This window comes from Aythya fuligula, chromosome 28 (genome assembly GCF_009819795.1).
Source record: "Aythya fuligula isolate bAytFul2 chromosome 28, bAytFul2.pri, whole genome shotgun sequence".
Lineage (NCBI taxonomy): Eukaryota > Metazoa > Chordata > Aves > Anseriformes > Anatidae > Aythya > Aythya fuligula.
Window position 1 is genome coordinate 1,545,617 of NC_045586.1, and position 22,365 is coordinate 1,567,981.

Consider the following 22,365-nt stretch of genomic DNA (forward strand, 5'->3'; position numbering starts at 1 on the left):
TCCCCCAACCCCCCCCCCTTTCCCCTTTAACCCCCCCTTTCCCCTACAACCCCCCCCTTTCCCCTATAACCCCCCCTTCCCCTACAACCCCCCAAACCCCCCTTTACCCCCCCCCTTTCCCCTTTAACCCCCCCCTTTCCCCTACAACCCCCCAAACCCCCCTTTACCCCCCCCTTTCCCCCCCCCTTTTCCCTATAACCCCCCCCTCCCTATAACCCCCCCCTTTCCCCTATAACCCCCCAACCCCCCCCCTTTCCCCTATAACCCCCCCCTTCCCTTTAACCCCCCCCTTTCCCCTTTCCCCCCCCCTTCCCTTTAACCCCCCCCCTTTTCCCTCCCCCCCCCCCCCTTTGCAGCCGCCGCGGCCTCGCGCGGGGATTGGGAGCGGCCCCGCGGCCTCTCCCTGGGCCCGGCCCCCAGCGCCGCCGGGCGGGCGGGGTTGGGGGGGGGGGGGGGGGCGGCCGGGGGTTTGTGGGTTTTTTTATTATTATTTTTGGGGGGGGGGGGGGGGAAAACCGAATTTTTCGGGGTGGGGGGGGCCGCGGGGATACCCCCCCGCCACCCCCCGAAGCCGCTGAGGATGGAAGCGGGGAGGAGGCGGCGGCGGCTCCCGGAGCCCTGAGAGCGGAGCCCAAAAAAGGCCCCGGGGTTTTTGGGGTTTTTTTTTTGGGGGGGGGGGGGCACCATGAGCCTGGGGCCGCCGCAAGGAGCCCTCGACAGGTAAAATGGGGGGGGGGGCCGGGGGGGTTTAAAGGGGGTTTTGGGGGGTTTTGAAGGGGGTTTAAAGGGGCCTGGGGGGTTGGGGAGGGGGTTACGGGGAGGGGGGGGGGGGGAGAGGGAGGGGAGAGGGCGGCCCCCGGGGGAGGGGGGGTAAGGGGTGAAGGGGGGGGGTTGGGGGGGTTTTGGGGTTTTTATGGGGGGGGTTTGGGGGTCCGGGGGGGTGAAAGGGGGGGTTTGGGGGTTGGAAAGGGGTTTTGGGGTTAAAAACGGGGGTTTTGGGGGTGGGGGGGGGCGCTGTGGGGAAGGGGATTGGGGTGAAAGAAGAGGGGGGGGGCGGTGGGGGGGGCTCCGAGCGGTATGGGGGGGGCGGGGGTTGTAGGGGGGAATGGGGGGGTTTTTTGGGGGAAGGGGGGGGTGTAGGGGATGGGGGGGGTTTAGGGAAAGGGGGGGGTGCTGTGAGGATGCCCCCCCGTGGGGTGGGGGGGGGGATCCTATAGGGGGTGGGGGTCACAGTGGGGTTGCTGTGAAATAGGGGGGGTTGCCACAAAAGGGGGGGGGTCCCTATGAAAGTGGGGGGGGGTCCCTGGTGAGGACGCCCCCCCCCCCCCCCATGTGTGTGTGTCCTGGGTTTGGCTCCTGGTGCGCTTGGGGGGGGTCAGTGGGGTTGCTGTGAAAGGGGGGGCCCTATTAAAAGGGGGGGCCCTATTAAATTGGGGTTGCTACCAAAGGGGGGTCCCCAGCGAGGACGCCCCCCCCCCCCGTGTCCCCGTAGTGGGTTTGGATCCTGGTGGTGTTTGGGGGGGGGCTTCAGTGGGGTTGCTCCGAAAGGGGGGGGATCCCTATGAAAATGGGGGGGGTCCTATAAAAGGGGAGGTTCCTACCAAAGGGGGGGGTCCCGGTGAGGACCCCCCCAGTGTCCCCGTAGTGAATTTGGCTCTCGGTGTGCTTGGGGGGGGCTTCAGGGGGGGGGCCCTATGAAATGGGGTTGGGGTCCGACATCAGGGAGCGGGGTCAGGGCAAAGCCGCCGGGGATTTGGGGAAATCGGGGTCCCCCCCGTGCCTCCTGCCCCCCCCCCCCAGCACAACGCGGACCCCCGGGGGGGGGGGGCACCGAGAGCCCGCCAGCCCCACGGGGAGGCCTGGGGTTAATTGTAATTAGTACAAACGAGGTGCGTGCAGCTCCCCAAATGTCCCAGGGTAGGGGTGACCGGGTGACTGCCAGGTTATGGGGTCGGGGCCGGTGCCCCTCTGCCCCCCCCACACCTCCCGCAGCTCTCAGCCCCCCAGCGGGCAAAGAAAGGGCAGAAAGGGGGCTGGGACAGGAGCTGGGCTGGTTTTGGGGTGAAATCCGCAAGAAATGGGTACTCCTGGCTCTGGGATGGGGATGAGGTTGTTATATGGCCGGGGTGAGTGGCACCGACCCCGTGCTCGCCGCTCGCGTCCCGTCGTGGTGTGGGCAGCGTGGCGTTGGGCACTGCCCACACCGGGGGGCTTTTTGGGTTGGAAATGGGTATTTTCGTTCCTGGGCAGGCAAAGTGAGGAGGAGGGCCATGAATTTGCGCGTTGTACCCCAAAAAAAGCCCCATGGCTGCTGCGGGGGATTCAGGGCCGGAGGCAGGAGGGCGAGGGGCTGGGGCTGGGGGGGGCTGCGCTGGGGGTCCCCAAACGGCCAAGGCTCAATTTTGGGATGCCTGATGGGGATCCCAAAATTGATTGATCCCCAAATTGTCCCCCTGTGGGGACACGGCGCTGTAGGAGGGGGCTGCGACCCCACTCGCGTGACGGCCCCGAGCGTGGGGCAGGGTTTGGGGTTTAGGGGGGGGACGGTGCTCACCCCGAGCACCCCCGGGGGGGTGCGGGGAGCCCTCCTGGGGGCACGTTGCCCCCGCTGGGCTCCACCTGCGGGGTGGAGCGGGGCCTTCCAAACCACCCCAAAACCAGGGGGCTTCGCTTTTGGGGTCTGTTGGCTGGGGGAGCAGGAGAAATAAAAGCCCCCGGGGGGGGGACACCGCTCAGCGCCGGGCGTTACGGGGCCGCTCGGCGCTCTTTAAATAGCCGCCGGCTGCGCCGCTCTTTAAGGTCAGGTGCCCGAAGGGCCCCGGAGCCGCTTCTCGAAGCCACGGGCGCCGTGGGAAGGGGTCAGGGCGAGGAATTTCCCCCCCCTGCGGGGCTGCCCCACTCCTCCTGGTTCCTCAGGCTGCTTTTATGGAGAGCAGGGGGGCAGCCGGGGCTCCCACTTGGGCTCGGCCTCCCTCCTGGGTGAATTTTTGGCCAGGGGACGACCCCACAGGAGGTGTTCCCCGAGCCCTTGTTGCTCGTGCTCCTTCCCGACACGAGGAGCCGCGAGCTGCCCCGCCGCGGGGCGCACGGCTCGCCTCCACGAGGGCGTTTGGGGAGAAGACGTCCCCGCGGGGCAGGTTTTTCCCTATCTCACCCCAATACCCACACCTCCCCACCCCGCTGTGGGGCAGGTTATTCCCTATCTCAGCCCTATACCCGCACCTCTTCCCTATCTCGCCGCCGTACCCACGTCTCGCGCCCCCAAAGCGCTGTCGGCGGCCGCTGGCGCATCCAGCTCTGCCGGGCCGGGTTTATCCGGGGCTGATCGGCCCCGGCGGCGCTGGCAGGGAGGGTTTGGGTAGGGTTTGGTGCTCGTGCTCCAGCCCGAGCCGCTCGCTGCCTTTCCCCCGCAGGTTCAGGCCCCGTTCCTGGTGGATCCGGGCCTTGCGCCGCGTGGGAACCGCGTTTCCTTGGCGGGGGCTTGGGATCCCGGCCCTGCTGGCCCTGTCTGACTCCCTCCTCGCTCCCACGGCGCGCTTCCCTCGCAGGCAGGGAGGGGAAGGATGACACGGGCGCTTTTTCAGACCGAATCGGGTGGGAGGAGAGGGCTCCCGGCACGCGGGGCTGCTGCTGGCGCTCGCTGACCCCCGCCGGTCGCGGTACCGACCCGTGGCATTCGGCAGCGGGGCTCCGAGCGGGGCGCTGCCCCTCCTCACCCCTCCTCACCCCTCCTCGCCTCTCCTGGCCCCTCGTGCTGCTGCTGCCGGTCCCCACGGGCACGGCTCGTGGCTCTTGAGCAACGGGAGCCTTCTGGACACGCTCCCGCAGCACAACTCCGGGCCCTTGCCCTGCTTGGCACAACCGGGGCGCTCCGAGGGGCCCCGCGCCGCGCTGCGGGTCCGGGGACCCAAGCGAAGGGACCGGGGACACAAGCGAGGGCCGTGGCCGGACCCTCGTGTCCCCTCCGTGGGCGCATTTTACAAAACCCACCGGTTCCCGAGGTGCAGCCTCCCCGTAGGGACCTGGCATTACAAAAATTTGCAGCTCACAGACAATTAGAGACGCGGGGAACGGCGCCTGCTCTGCCAATAAACGAGCAGGGCTGCTGCGCTCGCCGGCTTAATTTTTTATTATTTTTTTTTTTTTCCCTTTTTCCTCCTTTTAATTAAAATCCTTAATTTAAACAAAGCTCTCGCAGAATCCCCTGCCTGCTGCAGCGAGGTTGCTGCTGCAGGAACCCAGGGATTTGAATTTGGTTAGCTGCGGCGTGGACGGGGCCGGAGGGGGGGGGCTTTGCATCCGATTTGCAAAATGGAAATCGGTACCCACGGGCCGAGGCTTCGCTCCGCCGCTTTCCCTCAGAAATAAAAACTAAAAAATAAACAAACAGGGGGAGATTTGCTGCAGAAAAGCCCCAAAATGAGCAAGGTTGGACCGCAGCCTCCTGGCACTGCGGGGTTTTTTTTCGGCAGCCGCGGGGACCCCGGTGCGGATGGGGCCGCGCGCCCTGCGCTTCGCTCGGCCGGCAGCACCCTGGCAGGGCTGCGATGTGCCTCTGCGCACAAACTTGGGAGCAGACCCATCATTACGAGCTTCCCCCGTGCGTCATCGCTCAGCAGCCGAGCGGCCGGGCCCCGCCGCGGGAGCAGGGGGGCATTTTTGGGACTGAAGCCGGCACCCGCGTGGGCAGGGACGAGGAAGCCGCCGGGCGCTGCACGTGTGCCGGGGCTGGATGCGGCCGGGCAAACGCCGTCTCCTTCTGCAGCGCCGTGGGGATGGAGGTGGGGGGGGGGGGAAGGGGAGGAAGTTGAATCATTTTTAGCTGAAATTCCTTCCTTCCTTCCTTCCTTCCTGTCCCCAAATATCGGGAGGCGGCCGGCACGGGAAGGGCTGCGGCTGGGCAGGGCTGCGGGCTTGCAGCGGGGAGCGGCGCATCGGCGCGGCGCTGCCTCCCCCGCCGCATCCCGCCGCCGTGCCCGCCGGGCAGCGAGTCGGGCACCCCCCCGGGACACGCGTTTCCCTCCCCAAGTTGTGGTTTTGCCGTCGTTTGCCCCGATTTGTCGCTCTCGCCCCGCCGGCGAGGCCCGTGCCGGCGCGCCCGTGTCCGAGCGTCGTGTCCCCGGGAGGGGGGACTGCAGGCAGCAGCCATTTGGAGCCCTGGAAGGAAAAAAAGAGCTGGAGGCTGACCCACTTGGCGGGTTTGATTCCGTTCCCCTCTTAATCTTTTAATGGTGCCGTTCGCTCTGCGTGGGCTCCTCAGGTGGCAGCGCGGGCCGGGCCCTAGGTGCTTGCTCCGGAGCGTGGCTGCTGATTTTTCTCCCTTTTTATTATTTTTTTTTCCCCCTTTTTCGAGTTGAGTTGGCCAGAGCGCCCTGTCCCCAAGGAGACAAAGAGGGAAAGGAGCTGGACAGAGCTGGCGGTGCCCACCTTGACCCCGCCGGGTGCTGGGCTGCCCTCGTGCCTCGCCGTGGGGGCCTCAGCACCCTCAGCGTGCTTCCAGGGGGGAGATCCCGACCAGAGCTGATAATTGAGCTAAAAATAGCCGGAATCAGGGCAAATAACCTCAGCCTAGTAACGTGACGTGCCCTGGGCCAAGCGGAGCGTGGGACACCCGAGAGGTTGGGGGGGGACGGGGACGCTCCGAGGGCTGTTTTGGAGCGGGTGAGCGGCCGGAGCCTGGCCCTGCTCCTGCTGTGCCGGGACCCGATGAGTCAGGGGCGCTGGCGTGAGTCAGCCGGCAATTCCCGAGGAATTTCGGGCCCCAGAGGAGCCTGCAGGGCCGTGGAGTTAAAGCTTGTAGGAAAACCTGAGCGCCGATCCTCCTGCGGGTGCTGGTTTGGGACCCGAGTCGGGCCGGCGCAAGCGCCCGTGCAGCCTTTGGTTAAAAACGGCCCCGTTTTGGCTCCCCGTAAGTCAATTAGGAAGAAGCTTACGCAAAGCCGAATTAAACGACTCTCGGAGACAGAAATAAGCTGGCGCTGGCCTGGCTGCCGCGGGTCGTGTGGGAAGGGGATCCCGCTGTAAGCGTGGCGTTGGCGTCGCCCCGCATCGTGCTGGGGCAGGGCTGGGGGCTGCCGGCCGGGCTCTGGGCGCACACAGGCACCTTTGGGCACCTTTGGGCTCCTTTGGGCACCTTTGGGCACCGGGGAGCTCGCCCTAAAGCCGGCCCTAAAAGGCTGCTCAGCCCCAGCCTCATTCGTCAGCGCTTCCCCTCTTAAGTCCTCGCATCCGGGGCGATGCCAAAAGAGGAGCCCGATCCTTCCTTGGCCTGGATAAACGGCGCCGCCTGACCGGCCGGGTAATCCCGTGGGTAATCTCAGCGGGATCGCCGTGCCCCCCGTGCCTCCCGTGTGCCAGGAGGGAAAGCTGCCTCAAGGCTCAGCTCGAGGCTGGGGGGGCTGAGGGTTTGCTTGCAGGTCTGCTCCCAAAGCCTTCGAAGCGGGGCCCTGTCCCGGCGTTTCCCGTCTCCTCTAAACCCTCACCAAATCTCCCAGGCCACGGGGCTGTCCCCAGGCCTGATTTCGTCCCCTTTTCAGCAAGGGAGGCCGGGGGATCTGCTGAAAACGGGACCGAGGAGATCAGAGGCTGCACCCCGATGGCTCTCCGGCTCGGATGGGGGGTGCCAGGCAGGGAGGGGCCGCGCAGGAGAGTGCTGATCCCACGGAAAGGGGCGCAATTACCCCAGCGCGCCTGTAATTGTGGTTTCGGGAGCCGTTGCGTCTTGGAAAGCGGCAGCGAGGCTCTGGGGCTGGCGCTGTGTTGGGCTCCAACTTTTCTTCCCCTGGGGGAGGTTTGGGGCCGCGCGGGGACCCTACTGGGTGCCCCCCACCTCCCGCAGCCTGGGTTTTGGTGCCAGCACGGGGCAGCTTGGCACGAGGTGGAGCTACAGGAGATGGAGCACCAGGGGTGCCTTGCGTTCCCAGAGGCTGCTCGCTCTCTCCCCAGGCTTCCTGCAGCCCCTCTGCCTCCTGCCCCCCGTCCCTGCTCCTTCCCAAGGCCGGGAGGACTCATGCAGGCGGTGTCCGAGCCTCCGAGGCGGTGCCAGGCAGGAGGAGAAGCCCCGGAGGGAGCGCAGGACGCGGGGAGGTGGTTTTGGGAGGTGGTTTTGGGGTCCCGTGAGCGGCTGCGTCGCGTGTCCCTCATCTTGATCCGTTCGTCTCCTCTTTCCACCAAAGACCTTTAGCATCCCCTGGGGCTCTCCCCGAGCCCGGTGGCGGGGCTGGGCTGGGAGAAACATTTTCCTGAGGCCAGGCAGATGAGGGGGGACGGATGGGTGCCAGCTGCCGATGCTTTCCAGCGCCGGGCATTGGTTATTGCCGAGAAGGGAACAGGTCCCGGGTCCTGGCGGTGCCATGGGGTTGCTCCATCCACCCGACCCCGCTCTCCTCCTCCGCAGGTTGAGCAGCCTGTCTTCCCTGGGCGATTCGTCTTCGGAGCGGAGGTCCCCCGGGCACCGCCGCCAGCCCTCTGACTCCTCCGAAACCACAGGTAGGCTGCGCTGCCCCTCGGCGGCTTCTCCAGGATGGTGCTGAGCACCCAGCGGCACCCAGCCCTGGTAGTGCCTCTCATCCACCCCCGGGGCATGGCTGGGGAGGGAAACGGGGTGTCAAAAAGCCCCCGGGGGGCTGCAGAAGAGGGGGTGGCTGCTGCTGGTGCTGCTGCTCCTGCTGCTGCTGCTGCCAGGGGGCCCAAGGAGGGGCTGTGGCCCCCGAAACCGGGTGCACCGGGGGATCCGAAGCTCGGAGCCTCACTTTTTATTCCTCTCCCGTCCCTCCCCAGGCCTGGTCCAGCGCTGCGTCATCATCCAGAAGGACCAGCATGGCTTCGGCTTCACGGTCAGCGGCGACCGCATCGTCCTGGTGCAGTCCGTGCGGCCAGGTGAGGGGGGCGGAGGGGACAACGGGGGGGACCCGCAGCCGGGTTCGGGAGGTTCCCCCGGAGAAGGGAGGAGGTTTTGGGGTGAGGCTACCCGGGGACAGCGCCAAATTAAGGTCAGGCCCCTTTCCAATCCCCCCGTGCAGCCGGCGGGTGGGTGGCTGGGGAATTCCCTTCGGCAAGCCCTGGGTAAACACAGCCCCAGCAGCCCCGCGGCTCTTGGCGCTGTGCTGCAGGAGACGCTGCCGCTTCTGCCCTATAATGACTTTGCGGGGTGGCGGGGCTGGGAGCAGCAGTTTAGACAGACAATGAGCTGCTTATTTTACAGCGGATGTTCCCACCTCCTCCCTCCTTCCCCCCCCCCCCTCGCCCTTCTAGCCCGAAAGCCAGGAAAAATGAGAATATAGGGAAGGGAAAACGCTGCGAGTTTGGAGGGCAGGGTAGCGCCGCGGCTCCTCTCTCCTGCACCAGGGGCTGCGTGGAGAGACCCCCCCTCGTCCCAGGGGGATGGGGAGGGGGACGGGGACCCTCAGGGCCCGGTCAGGGGTGCGTGGGTGGCCCGGTGAGGACAGGGGGGGACTCGCAGACCCCCCGGGCTCCTCCAGCTGCCAACAAGGCGAGCGCTGAAGCCGGAGGAATCCCGGCAATCCCGTGGACTTTCCACTCCCCGAGCTCGCTGCCGTGTCTCGGGTCCTTGGCCCGGAGTCGGGAGCTGATGGAAACATTTCCTCTCGGTTTTGGCTGGGGAGAAAAGAGCATTTTTCGCGTCTTTGAACCTCCACGGCTTTGTTACAGAGCCGGGGAGGGGGAGAGGAGGCAGAGCAGCGCTGCTCCTCCCGGGCCCCGCTCCTGCCTTTGGATGGAGGCGGCTCCGGGGACGGGCAGGAGACCCTGGGGATGGGGGGAACCCGGATTTGGGGGTGGGGGAGTCCCAGATCCAGCCAGGGCTGGAAAAGGCTGGGGCTGGGGGGCTGTGCCACTGCCCTGGGTGACGTCCCCGTGTCCCCACTGTGTGGCAGGAGGAGCAGCCATGAGAGCCGGGGTGCAGGAGGGCGACCGCATTGTCAAGGTGAGCACCCCCGGCCCCCCCCCTCGCCGCTGCTGCCCCACACACCCCAGCTTAACACCGTTCCTTTCCTCCTCTCCTCTTTTCTCCTTTCCCCGCCAGGTGAACGGCATGATGGTGACCAACAGCTCCCACCTCGAGGTGGTCAAGCTGATCAAGTGTGAGTACGGCCGGGGGTTGTGGAGGAGGTGGGGGTGGGGGGGGGCACGATCTGCCCCACGGCAGGGAAAACGGGGCCCTAAAAAAAGAGAGCCCAGGCAGAACCAGCAGCTTCTCAGTCCTGCCCGTGCTGCTGTGGTTTTCCCCCTGGGTGGAGGGCACCGGGGTGCCTCGAGCCTGCTGCTGCCCAGAGCTTTCCATCCCTTTTTGCTCCTGGGGGGTGAGGCTCGTTGTAAATCCCCAGCTGTGAGGCCTAAAGACGGGGTTCTTGGGGAAAAGATGAGAAAACCCATTCTGGTCCTTCCTGCACAGGCTCATAGGGACGGGCACACCGCCACCGCGGTGCCGTGACGCTTGCTTGATGTTTGGGGTCCAGGCAGTGAATAACACATCTCCTTCTCTCCCTTCCCTTCCCTTCCTGCTCCCGGCTCCTTCCAGCTGGTGCCTACGTCGCTCTGACCCTCCTGGGCTCCCCCCCGCCGTCGGTGGGGCTCTCCAACTCGCAGCAAGACGTCAGCACGCCGGGGGCTCCCCGCGTCGCCCCCGCTTGCCCCCCGCCACCTCCACCCCCTCCGCTCCCACCGCCGCAGCGCATCACCGGCCCCAAACCCCTGCAGGTCGAGCACCCTCCCCGCTGCTGCCCCCCTCCCCGCCCGCCTCCCCCCCTGCGTGGCCGGGGGGGGGGGGGGAAGATGTGCAGAGCTCAGCCCCTCTCTCTCGTGCCCACCATTGCAGGACCCCGAGGTGCAGAAGCACGCCACGCAGATTCTCCGCAACATGCTGCGGCAGGAGGAGGCAGAGCTGCAGGTACGGCGCGGCCACGGCGCTTTTCCTCCAAGGAAATCCTCCTCCCGGGGTGGGTTTTTCCTCCCCCGGGGGGCACCTCACCTCTCTCAGCCCCTCATCCCAGCTCGCAGCATCCCAAAGTCCGCAGCGTCTCCACCAGGCTGCGCTGGCATTTGGGGAGAGGGAGGATATTGGGGTGCTGACCCGCAGCACGCGGGTGCCCTCTCAGCCCGCTGACCCCTTCAGCTGCTCCTTTTCCCTCTCCCCACGGGTTGTGGGATGAGCTGATGGGCTCGGGGCCCTGCTCAGCATCCTCTTCTCTCCTCTCAGCGCTTCTACGAGGCCTACAGCCGCAACCCCGCCACGGTGGTGGAGGAGCAGATCGAGGGGGCGCGCCGGCGGGTCAGCCAGCTGCAGCTCAAAATCCTCCAGGAGACCGGCGGCTCCATGGTAGGGGAGATACGCAGGAGTTTTGGGGGGAATTAGTGGAGTTGGGGCGTCCTGGTTAAGATTCGGGTGTCCTGGGGCTGCAAGTGGCCGGGCAAGGTGGCGGAGATGTTTGTGCTTTCCCAAATTTTCTGCTGTGGGTGGGAGCTGCTGCAGCTGGGCGTCCCCTCGCTCCATCCCCGGGTGTCCCCACGCGCTTGGTGGCATCCCAGCACCTCCTCTCCTTGCAGGATTCGGGGCGGCTCTGCGGGGACTCCGGCTTGGCCGCTTTCAGAGCAGCAGAAGGTGAGCGGTGCTGGCAGCTCGGCCCTTCCCCGTCCCGCTGCGTGGGGCAGTCCCAAACGTGGGGCTCAGCCTCGTCTCCGTTCCCAGGCCGCCTCTCGCTGGACTCTCAGGACGGTGACAGCGGCTTGGAGTCGGGCACGGAGCGGTTCCCCTCCGTCAGCGAGGTGAGAGCGAGCCCCAAACACTGTCGGGGGGGGGAAAAATGGGGTTGGAAACCCGCTGCCCCTCACCCGGGGGGGCTGAGGAAGGCAGCGAGGCTCAGACGGAGGGCGCTGTGCACCGAGGATTTGGGTTTGTGGTTGTGATTACTTCTTCACCTTCTGAGCCAGCTGAATTCCTCGTAACGCAGTCTCAGCTCTGAGTTTTTGGGCTATGCAAGGCAGACCCTGAAATGCAGCGTACCCGGGCTCGTGGTCCCAGTCTTAAATCCCTCCCAGTAGCCCCGGAGCATGGATGTGGTGTCCGAGTTCCCCGAGCCCATTGCGAACGGGGTCTGGGGGTCTCTGAGCTGGAAACTGCCCCTGAGACAGCCCCAAAAATCTCAGCCGGGTGGGCGAGAGCCGCCCCCAGCCCCGTCCCCTTTGTCACCTCACTGTCATCCCCAGCAGATGTCCCTGAACCGCAACTCCGTCCTCTCCGACCATGGCCTGGACAGCCCCCGCACCTCCCCGGTCATCACCTCCCGCCTCTACCAGCACCACCACCGCCGCCAGGGCTCCGACACCCCCTTCGCCCCCACCGCCGAGCAGGTAGGACGGGGACGATCCTGCCCCGGGGGTGGGCTGGGTGCTGGGAAGGACCCTGCGGGCGTCCCTGCGCTCCCCAAAGCCGGTGCCTGGCTCCCAGCACCGTCCCCCGTCCTCCCTGCAGGGATCGGAGCGCACGGGACGACCCCTCATCATCGGGCCGGAGGAGGATTACGACCCGGGGTACTTCAACAACGAGGTAGCGGTGGCCAAACTCCTCTTGGCTTCATCCCATCTCATCGGGGGCGGCGGGATGGGTTCACGGGATGGGGCTGGCACCCCTCCCACGGCCTTCCCTTTGTTGCCAGTGCCCGGGAAGCGGTGGCATTTAGAAATCCACCCGAGGAGGGTTTCAGCCGTGCTGCTGGACCCCACTGCCCCTGTCACCCAGCCCCTGCTGTCACCTCTCCCACTTTGGGGACAGGGATGTCCCCAGTCGAGCCGGCGGTGCCGCTCCAGGGTCGGCCGGTGGTCCCATCGGGGTGGGAGATGGGGAGCAGCGTGGGAGCTGGGGTTGAAGGCAGCGCTGAGCTGCGGGGTGGGGATAATCCGGAGAATTCGGTTCCTTCCCTGCCTAACCGCTGCTTTTTCCCCCGGGTCCTGCAGTGCGACTCCCTCTTCCAGGACCTGGCCAAGCTGAAGTCGCGGCCGGCGCACTTGGGGGTCTTCCTGCGCTACATCTTCTCCCAGGCCGATCCCAGCCCCCTGGTAAGACCTTACAGACACCAAACGGGGGGGGAAATATCCATGGGGCAGCGTGTTCGGGGTCGTCCCCACCTCCCTGGGGTCCCGCGGGGCGCTGATGTTTTGCAGAGCGCCCTGGCAAAGCGCAGGCTCCGCGCAGAGCTCCGGCAGCCGGCTCCTGCTGCAGGCAGCTGCCAGCCAGCCGCATCCCCAGCTGTGCCTGCGGCGAGGGGAAAGCCCAGTGTAGGGTTACACGGCCTCCCCTTCCTCCCAGGCGTGGCACGGGGAGGGTGCTGCCCTCCCCGGACCCCCGCCATCGTTTCCTGTTTTACGGCCGCCGTCCGGCCTTACCGAGCGTTTTCACCTTCCTGCCTCGAACCCGCTGACCACCTCCGCTCTCCCCCCTCCTCGCAGCTCTTCTACTTATGCGCAGACGTGTGCCAGCAGGCGGCCGCGAAGGATTCCCGGGGCTTGGGAAAGGAAATCTGGAACATCTTCTTGGAGAGGAACGCGGTGAGGACCGGGGCTGCGAGCCTGCGCGGGGACGGGAGGCGGGAGGGGAGTCGGCTGCAGAGCCAGCCTCGCACGGCGGTGTCGCGCCCCTTGCACAACGGCCCTGTTTGTAACGGCGTTCTCGCCGCTGCCGTCGCTTTGCTGGTTCCTCTGCATTGCGTAAGGCGCGTGCCCCGGCGTTGCACAACGGCAGCGGCCTCAGCACCCGACAGCTCGGGGCAGGAGGAGCAGGAGGAGCAGCAGGAGCATCCTCCTGGCAGCGAGGATGGGGCTCGGGGCTCTGCCGTTAGCCCTCCTGGGGCACCTACTGCTTGGAGGGAGCAGGTTTCGCTCCCGCTTTCACTCCGGAGGATTTTGTATTTTGGGTGCTGAGTGCCGGGCGTTTGTGTGTCTGGGAGCGTTGAGGCTCTCAGCTCGTGGCTGCAGCAGTGCCGGGTGGTGGTGCAGGAGCACGGGCACCTTCCCCAGCAGCTCGGCGCTGGTGTGAGCGTGGTTTCAGCACCCCCAGCCCCTTCCTGCCCTGCTCGCTGCGTGGCAGAAGCGGTGCTGAGCTGCTCTTGTGTCACCTTCCCTCCCCAGCCTCTCCGAGTGAAAGTGTCGGAGCAGCTCCTGGCTGAGATCGGTGAGTGAGGAGGGCGAGGCTCTCACAGCCTGCCCCGGGGCAGCCAGGGGATCCTCTGCGCCCTTCCCTTTGGGCTGCGGTGCCACCGGCTGCCCTCTTCTGTCACCCAGAGACTCGCCTGCGGAACGGGGACGATGTCCGAGCCGCCCTCTTTGAGGCTCAGGAGATGGTGATGCCTGAGATCCAGGAGCAGATCCAGGACTACAGGTGGCCCAGGGGCACAGAGCTCCTCGTGCTTCCCCCCCCCCTCCCCGGTGCCTGCACCCGGTGCCCGGGCTCGCGGCGCTGAGCCCCGCGTGTGTCCGCAGGACGAAGCGCACCATGGGCCTGGGGAGCCTGTACGGGGAGAACGACCTCCTCGACCTGGACGGGGACCCCCAGAAGGAGCGGCAAGTGGCCGAGAAGCAGCTGGCCCAGCTGGGTGACATCCTGTGAGTGTCCTGCCACCTCCCCAGCCTTACTGGGGGAGACTGGGAAAGGAGAGTGTGGAGCGGGAGCTGGGCGCGCTGGCATCGGGGGGACACGGGGGGGAGGAAGGGCTCGGTGCTGGGAGCACCCCACTGGGGGCCGAGCAGGGGAACCCCTTCCCAAGGAGCTCTTTCATCCCTCCCTGTCTCTCTTTCCAGGTCCAAATATGAAGAGGACAGGAGGTGAGTGACCCCTGCACGTGGCAGGCGTGCGCCCAGACGCGGCTGCACTGCGGGCGGTAGCTCAGGAGGCAAAAGGGGGGGGCTCAGACAGGAGGTGTAGGGGCACCTTGTCCCCGTGCTGGCCCAGGGCACCCTGTCCCAGTGCCGTGCGTCCCCGGGGGCTCTCGGGGTGGCCCTGGGGCAGGAGCAGGGTGAGACTCACCTCAGGGTTCCCCAGCTCACCCTCTCGAAGGCTTCCTGCCCTTCTCCTCCCTTCTCAGCCGTCACCTCCGGGCACCCCGCACCCGTCCTGGCCTCATTCACCCCCTCCACCCCGCACCGCTGCGTCCCGGTGCCTCACCCCCAGCTCCCGCTCTGCTCTCTTCCAGCTCCCCCATGGCCTTTGCCCTCAGCACGTACATGAACCACACGGGCATCCGCAGCCGGGAGCCGCGCGTGGCCAGCGCCAGCGAGAAGGCGCAAGCCCTCCCGGACAAGGACAAGTGGCTGCCCTTCTTCCCCAAGGCCAAGAAGGTGGGGGGCTGGCTGGCTGGCTTGGCAGCCCCCGGGGATGGTGCTGCCCCCTCCCGAGGTCGGGGTGATGCCAGCGTTCCTCTCGGGTGTCCCAACAGAGCAGCAGCACGAAGAAGGAGAAGGATGCCATGGAAGACAAGAAGCGCAACCCCATCCTCAAGTACATCGGGAAGCCCAAAATCTCCTCCCAGAGCAGTGAGTACCGGCACCTTCTGGGACACCGTTTCACCACCGCCCTGCTGCCAGAGGAGACCTGCAGCCACCCGCCTGCCCTTGGCTCCCCGTCGCCCGCAGCAGGCACCTCTCAGCAGCTCCCCCGCGCTCTCCTCCTCCAGCCGCCCGCTGGAATCCCGTTATCTGGACCGTCCGTGCTCCCACCTGGCTTTGAGGGGAGCAGGAAGGGATCTGAGCTGAGCTCTCCCCTAAATTCATCCTAAATAACCCCATCCTGCAGGCCGCCACGGCCCAGGAGCTGCTGGGGTGTGCTGGGATGGTGGAGAGCCTCCGCACGTGTGCCTCCAGCCGTGTGTGTTCCCCTTCCTCCCCTTCTGCTTTCAGTTCTCATGCCGTCAGCTCACTCGCTCCCTCCCTGCCTCCTTCGCCGCTGAAACGCAGGATTGATTTGACATCTCATTTTTGTTTTTTTTTCCTTTCAGCATTTCATGTCCCTTTGTCCCCTGTCGAAGGTAAAAGGCCTCTTCTTTTATTTGCCATTCACCTCATGCGCTTGGTTTTGGTTTATCCCCCCCCCGAGGCACCCAGCGTTGGGGCGGGAGGAGGGCGCGCGCGCACGCTCGGGACGTCTCCCCGCTGCTGCCCGCTGGCCTTGGGGACACCCCCGTGCTGAGCTCCTGCAGCTCCTCCTGCCCACCCTCACCAAGGTCCCTTCCTCACCTTCGCCCCAGCAGTCAAACCCGGCAATGTGAGGAACATTATCCAGCACTTTGAGAACAACCAGCATTACGAGAGCCAGGAGCCCGGCACGCAGCGCCTCTCCACCGGCAGCTTCCCCGAGGACCTGCTGGAGGCTGACGGGTAGGGTGGAGGCTGCCGGGTGCCCTCGGTGGTCCTGGGGGCTCTTTCTGGCCGGGACCCTGAGTTTTCCTGCACGTGTGCGTCCCTAATGCCATGTGTGCGTCCCTGGTGCCTCTCCGGGCTCGGCCTGACTGCCCCCGGCTTTGTCTCCCCGCTGCAGCTCCCGCGCCGAGGTGAAGCTGGGCCGCTCGGAGAGCTTGAAAGGCCGCGAGGAGATGAAGAAATCTCGGAAAGCCGAAAACGTGCCCCGGTCCCGCAGCGACGTGGACATGGACGCCGCAGCCGAGGCCACCAGGCTTCACCAGTCGGCGTCGTCCTCCGCCTCCAGCCTGTCCACCAGGTGGGAGCCGCTGCTGGAGCCCGGGCTGGGGGGGGACCTGGGTTCCCCATGGCCTTCAGGAGGGATTTGGGATGCTCGGGGGCCTGAAACCTCCCCCTTGGGCTGAGAAAAAGCCTCCTGGGCAGGCTCCGTGGGTCAAGGCCAAGCGAATGGGACGGTGGCTGCAGCACCCGGCTGCCCGCAGAGCTCCGGGGCTGACGTTTTTCATGGGAAACGGGGGGGAAATTGGGTTTAATCTCGTGGGAAGCGCTGCAGGGTGGACAGAGGGGGCTCGTGGGTGATGCTCCTGTCCCTTTCCCAGGTCGCTGGAAAACCCCACGCCCCCCTACACGCCCAAGATGGGACGCAGGTGAGTGGCCCGGCCAACGCTGCCATCGCCTCTACCGCGCCGGTTTCCTACAGAGCAGGAGGGGGTCACTGTAGGGGGGACCTGGGGGGGGGTCAGAGGGGCTCTGCCTAGCTTCTTCTCCCTTCCCACCCCCGGGGCCTTGCCAGAGCACAAGGGGAAGCGACGCCCAGGGCTGCCCCCGGGAGGGAGTCCCCGGAGATGCCTCCGGCTTGGCGCAGTCCCGCTGCGTAAAGGTCAGCTCCCCGTCCTCGGGGGGTAGGGGGCACCTCTGTTCCCTTGTGTCTCACGCAGGAGCTTAATGGACCTATGTAGATGGCTGCTGGGGGACCTAGTCTGTTAGCTCGAGAGTCAGAGGCTTGTGCTTCTTGTGCTGAAGGTCCCGGGTTCAAGCCGAAATAGGGCCCAGGTAGATATTGGCTGTGCTGGGAGTGCTGCAGGCGGGCTCGCTGGCTGCCGCGGCCGCGGCGTACTCCCACCGCGCCGCCTTTCACCCTCCCAGGAGCATCGAGTCGCCCAGCCTGGGCTTCGGCGTCGACCCCTTCCTGCCTCACCTCCTGGAGGACGAGCAGGGCCAGCTCTCGGACCTGGAGCCCGAGCTGGACTCGCAGAACTGGCAGCACACGGTGGGCCGGGAGGTGCTGGCCAGCCTGCCGCAGAAGGAGATCGACCGGCAGGAGGTGATCAACGGTAAGGAGCCGGGGGTCTCCCGCCTCCATCGCCACCTCGGGGGGGTCCCGGGGGACGTCCCCAAGCCCCCGCCTGCCTCTCGCGCAGAGCTCTTTGCCACGGAAGGATCTCACCTCCGCATCCTGCGGGTCCTCGACCTCCTCTTCTACCAGCGGATGAGGAAGGAGAGCCTGCTGTCCCGCGAGGAGCTGGCGCTGCTCTTCCCCAACCTCCCCGACGTGATCGAAATCCACAGTGAGCCTCCTCCTCTCTCTCCCCCGCAGAGCTGGCGGCACCGTCCCATCCCTGCCCTCTCGTTCCCCTCTCCTGGTGGCTCTCCAGAGCCTGTTAAATTCGGGGATCTGCCGGTGCCCCCCTCCGGGATGCCCGAGCGTCGCCAACCTTTGCGTGGCGTGGTTGAGGGGCAGGCGTCGGTGCCGCGCTCCTTGGCAGGTTCCCTTCGAGCAGCCCAAGCTCACTTCTCGTTTTCTCGCATCCTCGCCCAGATTCTCTCTCCGAATCCATGAAGAAGCTCCGGGAAGAAGGACCAATCATCAAGGAAATCGGGGATCTCATGCTGTCTCGGGTAAGGCGGGGCGGCTGCTGGGGACGTCTCCTCCTCCGTGAGGATGGACGGGGGTAGAGGGGGCTCTGTGGAGCCAGGGCACTGGGGTGGACGAGCTCTGGGAGAGCCCTGGATGGGGTCAGGGAGGGGAGGGCCAAGCCTGGGGGTGACTGAGCCCCCCCCTCTGTGCTCCCCCCCCCAGTTTGACGGCCTGGCCAAGGAGGAAATCCAGCAGGTGACTGCGGACTTCTGCTCGTACCAGTCCATCGCCCTGGAGCTGATCAAAACCAAGCAGCGCAAGGAGACCCGCTTCCAGATCTTCATGCAGGTTGGCTCCTCTCCTGGGCTTCTCCTCGCCCCGGGGCTCTCCCAGCTCGCCCCCGTGGCACCTCGGAGCCTTCATCCTCTTCCTCCTCCCGCCCTAGGAAGCAGAAAGCAACCCGCAGTGCCGGCGCCTGCAGCTGAAGGACTTGATCATCTCCGAAATGCAGCGCCTGACCAAGTACCCGCTGCTGCTGGAGAACATCCTCAAGCACACCGAGGGTAGGGGCTGGGGGGTGCCGGGGGGGCACCGGGGGGGCACCGGGGGCCGTGCACACCTCAGGCAGCTTTGGGCCGTGGGGCTCGTGCCTGTCCCTTGTCACCCGGAGCCAAAACTGGGGGCTGTGGGGAGGCCGTGCTGCTTTCCAGCCAGGCCGGGAGGGCACTGGAGGGAAACTGGGGGGAAACTGGGGGAACTGGGGGGAATCCATCTCCTCCTGACCTGCACTCCGCCGTCGCAGCGGGCACCTCGGAGCACGACAAGCTGTGCCGAGCCCGGGACCAGTGCCGGGACATCCTCAAGTACGTGAACGAGGCCGTGAAGCAAGCGGAGAACCGGCACCGCCTGGAGGGCTACCAGAAACGCCTGGACGCCACCTCGCTGGAGAGGACCAGCAACCCCCTGGCTGCCGAGTTCAAGGTAGCCCCCAGCTCCTGGGGGGACCCGGGGGGGGGGTCACCCGGTGCTGGCCACGTTCACAGCCTCCCTCTGCCCCCCCCCTCAGAGCCTGGACCTCACCTCCCGGCGCATGATCCACGAGGGGCCGCTCACCTGGCGCATCAGCAAGGACAAGACCGTGGGTACGGACCTTTTCGGGGAGGGCTTGGAAACCCCGAGCCTTTCACCCCCCTGGCCCCGGTGGCATTTTGGGGACTCTACGAGGCTGGGGCAGTTGGGGACAGCGTGCCCACGGGGTCACCATCCCTCGTGGCTGCGAGGAGCTGAGCCCCCCCGCTGTCCGCAGACCTGCACGTGCTGCTCCTCGAGGACCTGCTGGTGCTGCTGCAGAAGCAGGACGAGAAGCTGGTGCTCAAGTGCCACAGCAAGACGGCGCTGGGCTCCTCGGACAACAAGCAGAGCTTCAGCCCCGTCCTCAAGCTCAACTCGGTGCTCATCCGCTCCGTGGCCACAGGTAGGGCTTTGGGGACCCGAGGCGGGTGGCGGGGGGACCGCTGTGTCCTCCAAGCACCCCCACCTCCTCCTCTTCCTCCTCCTCCTCCTCCTCCTCTCGCCCCTCTCCCCGCGCAGACAAGCGAGCCCTCTTCATCATCTGCACGTCGGAGCTGGGCCCCCAGATCTACGAGCTGGTGGCGCTGACGTCCTCCGAGAAAAACACGTAAGGAGGAGCGGGACGGGCGCTGGGAGCCGGCAGGGACGTGGTGGGGGGGGGGGGGGGGGCTCCTTTGGGTGCGCCCCCCCCAGCCCCAGGAGCTGAGGGTGCTGCTCTGGGCCGCCCAGGTGGATGGAGGTGCTGGAGGAGGCGGTGCAGAGCTCCACCAGGAACGCCACCTTCCCCCCCAAGCGCCGGACGCCCGAGCCCACCCGCGCGACCCCCTCCAGGTGAGCACGGGGGGGGCCTTACTGGGAGCCCAGTCTGTGCTGGTCGGCACTGGGGGGGCGATGCCAACACGCCGCGGGGTCCCTCAAACCCACAGGGCTGGGGACGCAGCACCCCCCCTGCTCCGAGAGCGGCTCGCTGGGGACCTGGGGGTGGCCACCATGGCCCCCAGCCCCTTATCACCGCTGCCCCCCCCTCGCCTAACCCCTATTTCCATCCTCGTAGCCTGGTGTTGCCGGATTCCGACGTCTCCCCCATCCTGTCCCGAGGCTCCAGCTCCGCGGCGGAGGCGGAGGAGAGCTCCTCAGGTGAGCCCCCCCCCCAACCCCCGAGCTGCCCCATCCCCGGGGTGGGGGGCGCAGCTCCGAGCCCTCCCCGTGTCCCCGTGTCCCCGCAGCTGACGACAATCCCGCCGAGCTGCTGGGCCGGGAGAAGCCCCCGGCGCTCCCCCAGGAGCCGCACAGCAGCGAGGTAGAGGAGGAGGAGGAAGGGGAGGAAGAGCCCACGGGGGGGGGCCGGAGCCCTCCCGCAGCCCACCCCGCTCTCAGCCGAGGGGCTGGCAGAGGCGGCCCTGGAGGACGGTGAGCACCCCTGGGGAGGAGCTGGGGGGGGCCCTAAGGGAGCGGGTGCTGGGCCCGGCACCCAAAAAATGCCTTTTTTCCCCCCAAAAAAATTATCCCAGTGGAGAACCTGCGGCTCCTGCTCCTGCGGAGGCTCCTGCCCGGCCGCGACGCCGAGCCCGAGGACGACCTGACCCCCACGCCGTCGGTCAGCGGGGGGGGCCAGGGCTGGGACTCGGTGCTCTCCAGCCAGGATTCGGCCTCCCAGGAGGTGCTGGCAGAGCCCCCGGCGCCCCCCCAGGAGCCCAAATCCCGAGCCAGCTGGGGGGACACGAGCGAGACGGGTCCGGCACCGGAGGAACCCGGCGCCTACAAGGTGGTCCGGAAAGGTAGGGGGCTGCTGCCTGCCCCCCCCCCCCCCCCAGCACTGGGAAGGGACCCCCCCCTCTCTCCCATATCTGCCCCTGGATGCGATTTGGGTGCTCGCTCCCTGCTTGCACGAGGTCTGCTGGGTGCTGCTGGGTGCTGGTGCTGGTGCTGGGTGCTGGTGGTGTCAGGATTGGGGTGCTGGTGGTGGGTGCTGCTGGGTGCTGGTGCTGGGGTGCTGATGGGTGCCAGGATTGGGGTGCTGCTGGTGGGTGCTGGTGCTGGGGTGCTGGTAGTGGGATGCTGATGGTGCTGGTGGTGGGACGCTGATGGGTGCCAGGATTGGGGTGCTGGTGGTGGGACGCTGATGGGTGCTGGTGCTGGGGTGCTGCTGGGTGCTACTGGTGGGGAGCTGCTGGGTGCTGGGGTGCCGGTGATGGGGACGCTGGTGGTGGGACACTGATGGGTGCTAGGATTGGGGTGCTGGTGCTGGGGTGCTGCTGGGTGCTGCTGGTGGGTGCTGGTGCTGGTGGGTGCTGGTGCTGATGGGTGCCACTTTTGGGGGTGCTGGGGCGCTGCTGGGTGCTGGTGGTGGGGTGCTGGTGAGTGCCAGGATTGGGGTGCTCATGATGGGATGCTGGTGCTGGGGTGCAGATGGTGCTGGGTGCTGGTGCTGGGTGCTGGGTGCTGGTGGTGGGTCCCGCTCACCCCCCCCCCCCTCCCGCCCCCCCCTCTCTTTCCGGGGTGCGCAGCCCGGGCTCAGGAGGGTGCCCCGGAGGCCACGCCCTCTGCAGGCAGCAGCCAATCAGACCCCGAGCTGCAGGAAGGAGGCGGAGCTCGTGTAGATGGTAAAGGGACCCCCCCTGTGCCCCCCCCCCCCAATTCCCAACCCCGGGGGGGGGTCCCCGTGTCCCAGGAGCTGTCCCCATGTCCCCATCAGGGACACGCGGCCCCGTGATGGGGGGCGCACCCCCGAGTCCCTGGGAGCCCCCCAAAGGGGACACTGGGGTGGGGGGGGGGCACATCCCTGGTGGGGGGGGGGGGGGCACATCCCCAGGGAGGGGGGGGCCGTGTCCCCAATCACCGTGCCCCCCCGGCGGATGCCACCGAGCCCCCCCACATCCCCGCTGCCCCCCAATCCCATAGCTGGATCCTGCCATAAATCCCCCCCCCCACTCCATGGGGCCACCAGGCCCCCCCCCCAATACTCCCACCCCCCCCAATCACCCCAAAACTGCTTCCCCCCCCCCCCCCCCCTCTCCAGGCAACTACTTCTACGTCAGCATGCCCCTGGGACCCCCCAAGCCTGCGCCGCCCCCCAGCCCCCCCCGGGGCTCCCCCTTCCAGGACCCCCCCTCCTGCCTCAGCACCTCCGAGCCCCCCCCGGAGCCCCTCGGCCCCCCCCGCGACGTCGACCTCATCTTCCGCACCATCGAGCAGCTCACCCTGAAGCTCAACAGGCTGAAGGTGAGCCCCCCCGTCGCGGTGTCAGAATGTGGGGGGGGCTTTTTGGGGCCGGGGGGGCCACCCCCAAACCCTCCCCCCCCCCCTAACTCCGTGCCTTTTCTTTTTGTGCCCCCCCCCCCCCCAGGGCCTGGAGCGAGCCCACCGGGAGCTGCTGCGCTCCCTGGGCCACGGCCCCTCGCCCGACGCCACCCCCGGGGGGGTCCCGGGGATGGGGGGGTGGCTCCAGCGGCCCCCCAGCCCCGAGGGCGGCAGCCCCCTGACCCTACGGAGCCTGCAGGGCCCCAGCGCCAACACACCGGGTGAGTGCCAGTACCTGGACCCCCCCCAGCCCCTTTTTTTCCCCATCCCCCCCCTTTATCCCCCTTTTTTTCCCCGTCCCCCCCCCTATCCCCCTTTTTTACCCTTCTGTCCACCCCCCCCATCCCCTTCTCACCCCTTTCCCGTGCCCCCACCCCCCTTCTCATCCCCTTCTCCCCCTCCCCTCGCCCCCCACCCTCTTCCCACTGCCCCCCCCCATCCCTAAACCCCCCCTCTCCCTCGTCGCCCCCCCTCCCTCTCACCCCCTTTTTTCCCCCCCCCCTCTTTTAGGCTGCCGAGCCCCCCTGGCCGAGGACCCCTCTCACACCGCCGACCTTTAGCCCCGCTGCGGGGCGTTGGGGGGGGGGGGGGAACCCCCCCCCAAAAATAAATCACTCAAAAGCCGTGTTGGGGGGGGGGGGTATGAAGCTGCCTGCCAGCCCCCCCCCCCCACACACACACACCCCCTGGGGGTCGGCACCGAGCGCGAGGAC

At 67.1% G+C, this 22,365-nt stretch overlaps 1 protein-coding gene across 1 annotated transcript; it reads left to right on the top strand.

Annotated features, from left to right (window-relative positions):
* The first annotated feature begins 517 nt into the window (after positions 1-517).
* Positions 518-22,277, top strand: ARHGEF11 (Rho guanine nucleotide exchange factor 11). The gene is given in 42 exon segments (XM_032204534.1): positions 518-720; positions 7,397-7,488; positions 7,780-7,878; positions 8,895-8,944; positions 9,044-9,101; positions 9,539-9,717; positions 9,836-9,907; positions 10,217-10,336; positions 10,564-10,618; positions 10,706-10,782; positions 11,224-11,367; positions 11,489-11,563; positions 11,971-12,072; positions 12,463-12,561; positions 13,141-13,183; positions 13,294-13,390; positions 13,492-13,614; positions 13,810-13,833; positions 14,202-14,346; positions 14,445-14,541; positions 15,003-15,032; positions 15,252-15,381; positions 15,542-15,721; positions 16,023-16,070; positions 16,570-16,757; positions 16,845-16,991; positions 17,243-17,322; positions 17,504-17,629; positions 17,727-17,844; positions 18,084-18,262; positions 18,348-18,423; positions 18,588-18,755; positions 18,872-18,959; positions 19,082-19,183; positions 19,407-19,489; positions 19,579-19,693; positions 19,695-19,762; positions 19,864-20,130; positions 20,860-20,955; positions 21,372-21,574; positions 21,699-21,873; positions 22,163-22,277. Coding segments are annotated over 42 exon segments (4,503 nt in total). The 5' UTR covers positions 518-685; the 3' UTR covers positions 22,213-22,277.
* Positions 22,278-22,365: the final 88 nt, after the last annotated feature.